This window comes from Electrona antarctica, assembly GCF_951216825.1.
Source record: "Electrona antarctica genome assembly, chromosome: 9".
Classification (NCBI taxonomy): domain Eukaryota; kingdom Metazoa; phylum Chordata; class Actinopteri; order Myctophiformes; family Myctophidae; genus Electrona; species Electrona antarctica.
In genome coordinates, this window is record NC_136790.1 from 21,711,037 (window position 1) to 21,718,201 (window position 7,165).

The 7,165-nt window shown below is 43.1% G+C and overlaps 1 protein-coding gene across 1 annotated transcript; it reads left to right on the top strand.

Annotated features, from left to right (window-relative positions):
- Positions 1-6,103: 6,103 nt before the first annotated feature.
- Positions 6,104-6,730, top strand: LOC306929871 (olfactory receptor 2A14-like; the record flags this gene model as incomplete). The annotated part of the gene is made up of 1 exon (XM_079510603.1): positions 6,104-6,730. The coding sequence occupies one exon, from the start codon at positions 6,104-6,106 to the stop codon at positions 6,728-6,730; it is 627 nt and encodes a 208-aa protein (XP_079366729.1).
- Positions 6,731-7,165: the final 435 nt, after the last annotated feature.

The window sequence follows — 7,165 nt, forward strand, 5'->3', positions numbered from 1 at the left end:
TGTTTAGTGTTGTTTATTTTTGTTCCTTTTATAGCAGGGGTTTTCAACTGATTGTGAACGAGGGACCACCACTCTGACTTAGGATCAACCTGGGGACCACTGTTGTGTTGGGTGGGGATATGGGCTAAAAGATTAGTGCTTTTGTATTACTTGCTATGTGTATCAAGGCTGCTGGGAGGGTGTAGGACTGGCTGCATGATAGGTAACACCTTGATCAACCATTTTATGTATGCTGATGATTTGGCCATTGTTTCCCCGTGTAGTGCTGGGTTCCAACAGCTACTGAACATTTGCTCTGATTATGGGGTTACATATGATGTCATATACAATGCCAAAAAGAGTGTGGTAGTCATTTGCAGGACCAAGGAGGATCAGAAACAACATTTTCCAGTGTTCTACTTGTCGGATCAAACCCTCTCTGTATGTAGCAGTTGTAAATATTTGGGGCACATCATTACTGATAAGATGGAAGATGATGCTGACATGTACAGACAACGCAGAATGATGTATGCCCAAGCTAATATGTTAGCCAGGAAATTTTACTACTGCTCAGTTGAGGTCAAGGTGAACCTATTTAGAGCGTACTGCACCCTGCTGTATACAGCCCCCTTATGGGTGAATTATAAAAAAGAGAGTCTGCGCAAGCTTAAGGTGGCTTATAATGATGCTCTCAGGATTCTCCTGAAGAAGCCTAGGGGTGGCAGTGCTAGTCAGCTCTTCTGTGACTCTGGCCTAACCACCTTCCAGGCTCTCTTGAGAAACCTTATGTTCAGCTTTAAAAGCAGACTTGATGGGTCACATAACGTGATTAAGGTGTTGACCAATCCTAGGTTTAGCACTGTTAGATACCGCTCTTTGATGCACCCTGGGCAAGACCTACGCTGAAAAGACTATCAGCGGAAGTGGCGGAAGTGTTGCGTGTAAGATAACTACGTCACGCGGTGCGGCTGTGTTTACTAGTCCCCACCCAATGATCATTTCAGCGGGAATACATTTTCGGGAACACAACGCTGCGATTGGTCAAAAAACGTTAACTTCCGGGGGGGGGGGGGGGGTTACACGGCGGAAGTCTCGCCTTTCGATAGCTTCTCTGCCTTAGGTTGTGACCAGGCTCTTCTTTTTCGCAGTTAAGTGAGCCTGGGACCGAGGCTATCTTTGATGTGGAAACATTAGTATGAGTGCCTCTTATAGATTTCTTTTTTATATATGAGAGATTTTTAGAGTTTTATGAACCCCTGTATTTATTTGTAACTGTTGTATGTTTTTAATTGTTTGTCTTCTATTGGCTACGGCTGTCAATAAAGTTTGATTGATTGTATACCTGTACATCCCATTGTTTCTCAACCAATGGTCCATTGACTACTAATAATTTCCTAATAATAATGACTCTGACAATCCAGTGCACTTTCCCCCTTTTGAGATTCTAGCTCCCTTTTTCTGTTGAATTTCTTGATCTCCAACTTGTCAGTAAATGATACTGTAGGTCACCAGGTCATTCAGTACACGGTTTCTCAAGTAGTGGAAAGACAAATCCTATACATAATATAATATGTACTAAATACATAATACTAAATGTCTGGTCAGGGACCACATGAATTACCTCCACGGACCACCTGTTGAAAACCCCTGCTTTATAGAGCTATTGTGGCCATCATAGTTAGTTGTGAAGGATTATACAAAAATGAAACCTTAAATGTTGTGCTTGTTGTTCCTTGTTCTGGCTTACTGTAAATCGCTCTGGATTAAGAGTGTTGTCTGCTAAATGCCTAAATTGTAAATTGCTTCAATGCCAAATAAGAGACAAAGTAACAGAAATTATGGTTTACTGTGTGGTCATAGATCTAGAAACCTTCGCCGCTGCAGTTCATTGTGAGCAACCATATCGCGGCCGCCATATTTGGGGAGCCTCACTGCCACTCAAAGTGATTACTTTTACAGCGTGTCTTCTCCGGGACTTGTCTGAATCTAGGGTGCATTTGAATAAACAAACGACCAGAGGGCCCATCAGTGAGCTTAGTGACTATATCAGAACACACCCTGGGTTACAAATAAACTGGCCCCCACCTGCCTCTGATTGGCCTGCCGAATGTCCCCTTCTGTGACGCACATGCAAGCTTGCCTTCCCTAAAATGCCTGAGATACAGACACCCCAGAGCCTGAGGAGGCGTCTAGCTTTTTATGCCTGTGTGTAACTCTGAGAGTGTACAAGTGGAACAAAATGGACCCATTATGTGGGTCCTTGAAATTAAAAAGTTTGAGAACCACTGTGGTAAGAAATGGAACAGAGCCTTTGTTATAGGTAAGACCTAGGAAGTAAAGAAAAGGCCCAACATCTGTCGTACCAAAATCCGTGCCACAACGTTGCGTCCGTTGTCGTGACTCGTGAACACATGCACACAACTCCTGAAAACCCTTGTCAATATGGACAGGGCAGGATACATTTTTAGACCACCATACAGATTTTCTGGGTTATTTCCTTTGTCCTCCGTGCATCACACAGTCTTCCCGATTTCATGGAGGGCAAAGTTTGTTGTAGGGGCAGCAGTGCATGGCTAAGGGGTAGAGTGGCCGGTAGAGCACCATTTTGGCCTACTCCGGGGCCTGACGATTGCCTGTTTAGTGCAGGTGTTATTGCATCGCTGATGTACTAGCTATATTTCATCATTGCATTGCACAAGTTACAAGTAACCTCATTATTTTCCTAATACCAACTATCCAAAACACCACCGTGTGCTTCATTTTGTACTAGTTGACAAAGAGAGTTTGGTTTTGGTGGAAGTCACATGTGGTTGCAAGTGTGATGGGGCGGCTGTGTGGCACATCCAAGGATAGTCTAAGAAGGATGAGACGCGAAGACCGTACGGGCGACGCCATGTTGCTTTGGAAGGAAAGAAACATGCGCAATGGGCTATATGCAGCCAACACTTCCGTGTTCAGCTTCCTTGGTCTCAACTGCGCATGTTTCTTTCCTTCCAAAGCAACATGGCGTCGCCCGTACGGTCTTCGCGTCTCATCCTTCTTAGACTATCCTTGGGCACATCTAGGAAGTATTATATAGCAGGTCGTCCAATGATCCGTGGGACTGCGGTTCGAATCCCAGCTCCTTCTCCTTCTTCAGCTCCGTCGAAGTGTCGATCCCCACATTGCCTCCAGTGGTTGCCACCATTGGTGTGTGAATGTGGGAAGTGAGGATGCTGGTGATGACTGTTCACCATTCACCTCCCAATGTATGAATGAATGGACCATTGTAAAGCACTTTGAGTAACCACTCAAAATAAAATTCATATCAAAATTAAATCCATTATTAACGGCCATCCCTAATATACACAATGTATATATTGACCTTTTCTGTGTCACACCAACAGACATCGGAAATAGGTACAGAAGTTGTCCGATACCAAAACAAAGTTTGCTGAACACACAAAGAAGCATAATTAGGTTCAAAACATTATCATAGTGTAATTCCCTGTGCTTTAGTTCAGCTCACTGTGCTCCAAACCAGTCCCGTGAGCCAAAAGTCCATGTGTAAACATTCACCGGGTTAATTAGGTCTCTGATGATACCTGATGTTTGTCCCCTTTGCATTAAAGCTTCAACAAAATGACAACAATAAGAAAGTTAAAAGGGGCATGCTGCCAAGGGGGAAAAAAATCAATCTTTGACTTAGTTTAGTTTCTAATAATTTCAGTGTGTGAACTGTTTGTTCAGTTTCACTATTTCAGTCAGTTTGTCCCCTTTAGTATCCATGAGAACTTTACTTGTCATTTTAAGTAAATTTAATTTGAACAATAATATTTGTGTGACATCACGATCATCACCTGATCTGCATATATGGAGCCGGCCAGCAACTCTACATCTGACCTCAAACCTCAAACTCTTAGATCTCCATATATGGAGCTGACCTGTTCTGACATTCCATTATGTTGACTCTCCCCACCCGTCCTTCCTCTTCGATGTCTCCCTTTCGACTGATACCTGTCCATTTAAACTCTAGACGGGCCTGCCCCAAAGTTATTAGTGCACTGTGCACCGCGCCCTGGCAGCCGGAGCCGGAAAGTAGAGTTCTCAACATGCCCCAAAATGAAGGCCCAGCCCTGCCTGGGCCCTCATCAAACCCTGTACACTCAAGACACTGCCCCCGCTGCCACCCTTAGATCTCCATATATGGAACTGACCTGTTCTGACATTCCATATGTTGATCTGACCTCATCAAACCCTGTACACTCACGCTCCATATAGTGGCAGCGGTGGCCGAACGGATTGCGGAGCGGTCTTGATACCGGAAGGTCGCCAGTTCGAATCAGCGGTCAGACACGTTAAAATGACCACCGCTGAAGTGCCCTTGAACAAGGCATTGAACCACTACGATGAAATGTTCTATGAGCAGGGCCTGGCTGGAAACAAGTTCTTGAGCTTAGCCCAGATACCCTGGGTAAATATAGTAATCATTTAATTTCATTTAATTTAATTTCATTTCCATATATGGCCAGTACAGAATTCATTCCATATGTTGATCTGACCCCCTCATGCCAAAAGCGCCAGCGCTCGCCCAGCAGTCTGCCATCACCCAGGCGGATGCGTGCACACGACCTCGCCCAAAGTGTGTCTTACTGGTTGACTATAGAGTGTTTGTTCAGTGACAGGAGTCTCCATGTCTCTCCAGCTCTTTCTTTTTGAGTGGTGCAAACCACTCCAACAACCAGCTTTGTTTGTACCCGTGTATGTGTGTAGTGTGTACCTGGCCGTACGGGTGAGCACGGTTGCTATGGTTAGTGTGACGTCACTGCACCACTCAGCTCACACAGGTGTGATTTTTTAATATATATTTTATATATATTTCTTTGCTTTGATAGGTTGAAAGTAATCTGACAGGAAATGGGGAGAGATACTGGGGGGAAGACACGCGGCAAAGGGAGTCGAACCCACAGCACGCCGCGAGGCTGGCTAGCAGCCAAGGTGCCCAGGCGGTTGAGCTAACTGTCCGGGCCTCTCCAGCTCTTTCTTAAACAGAAAATGCAATTTCAGGTCAGGATACCAATTTTTATCGGGTGCGTAGCAATACATTACTAACCCTAACTGCACGTGGAAGCCACGTGTGAGTCTTAACCGGCCGAGTATGTCGGACTTACGGGACGTCGTACAATCAGGACATAGAACTCAGACAGGATACAGATTAAACAAGTTAAATTGGAAGTGATGACACAAAGAAATGAGCAGACAAAATTGGAACTGGAACACGATAAACAATGAAGCTGATAAATGGGTACTCTCTCCTGATTCGCTGAAAGTTTGCAATGCACCTGCAAATGTATTTTCTTTTTATTGAAGAGCTGTAGAGATGGAGAGACTCCTGTTACTGAACAAACACTCTATACTAGCAATGATTACTATCAGAAAATTGTGTTTTAACAAAAACATCACTTACCCCAGCTTTAAAATTTAGATTATATTTTTTACTTTTAGATTTATATTTTCCTAAATATGAGAAAATGAATGAGGGCTACTTGGACCTCATTCACTCTGACGCCCTGATCTTGTGGGAGCATGATTGCATCAATGAATACGTCAGAGAAAGGGGGACTGTGTTCTCAGTTTGAAGGTAATATAAACATTGACGATCGGGTGGCTGCTTCAGAGGAAGGACAGGAACTCAACAAACACACAGAAGAGGACTGGTTTTTATTAACCAACCAACTACAAAAGACTTCACTAGGCTAATAAGGCTATATAATATTGACTAGGAATGGGTGCAGTGGACCCATTCAATTGTGCTCTTGGGAAAAACATCTCAAATTTTATTCATCCAAAATATTTCACAGTTTGTGGCTTTTCTGGTGTACCCAATGCAAAGTATTACTATGTCTTCTTGTTTTTTGTTTACGTCGTCTCGGTGATGGGAAATTGTATAGTGATGGCTGTGATATATTTAGATTCCAATCTTAAAACTCCTAAATATATTGCGGTCTTTAGCTTGGCATTGTCAGATTTATGTGGTATGTCAACCTTGGTGCCAAAGGTTATTGACATTTTCCTATTTGAAAACCAACAGATCTCCTACAATAGTGGTTGGACGTACTACTTTTTATTTTCCATCTTTCTGTGCATGCAGTCTCTTAATCTGGTTGCTCTCTCCTATGACAGACTGGTGGCTATCACGTTCCCTCTGCATTACCACGTGATCGTGAACAACCGGTCTATGTATGCAATGGTTGCCTCTTTCTGGCTCTTCAGCATTGCTCTTATGCTTACAGCAACTGCCCTCCATTCAGGACTGTCCTTTTGTAAGCCCCTGGTTTTGAACAGCTTCTTTATAGATATCGCGCCCATAATGCAAAAGGCCTGCAGGGACAACTACACATACATCAACTATATCTTTGGTAATTTCATACCGGTTTTAATACTTTGGCTTCCACTGCTGTTCATCTTGGCTACGTACTGCTGTATCGGCTATGCTCTGTCTAGAATAGCCACCGCTAAGGAGAGATTTAAGGCCATGAAGACCTGCACAAGTCACTTGTTATTAGTGGCCGTTAATTACTTGCCATATATCATCACCATGAGCTTGAACCAACATATCCATCACAATGCTAGGATGATTAACTTGTCTCTCAACTCCACTCTCCCTTCCATGTTGAATCCCATCATATATGTCCTGCAGACAGAAGAGGTCAAGGAATCTGTGAAGAAGTTGCTAAGATTTAAAAGACTATCCAAAATCACAATGCAGTGAAGACGTGAATCACAATGGGACAATACAGCCATGTACTGTAGACCAATGGTTCTCTCTTTTTTCTTTTTCTTTTTTTCAGTGGTTCTGCAACCTTTTCAGAGCTGGTAGACGGCTATTATATTGTTTTTATTTTTTTTCATTTTTTTTAATGTGCCTCTTAAATTTGACAATTTGGCATAATGTTTTATAGTATAGTTTGCTTTTGATGCAGTAATCTTTTAGGTGGTTGTCACTTCATTATCATTTGGGGATCCCCCCAAAATCGTGTCGGGTCGATCCTGACTCACAGGTTGAGAACCACTGCTGTAGACGGATGTTTAGCTACTGTACAATACATCATTCTGGGCCTGAATTACTGTCAAAACATAACACAACACAACATAAACCGATTACCTAAAGATATTATTGCCTTTTGTACAATAATTGTGAGTATTC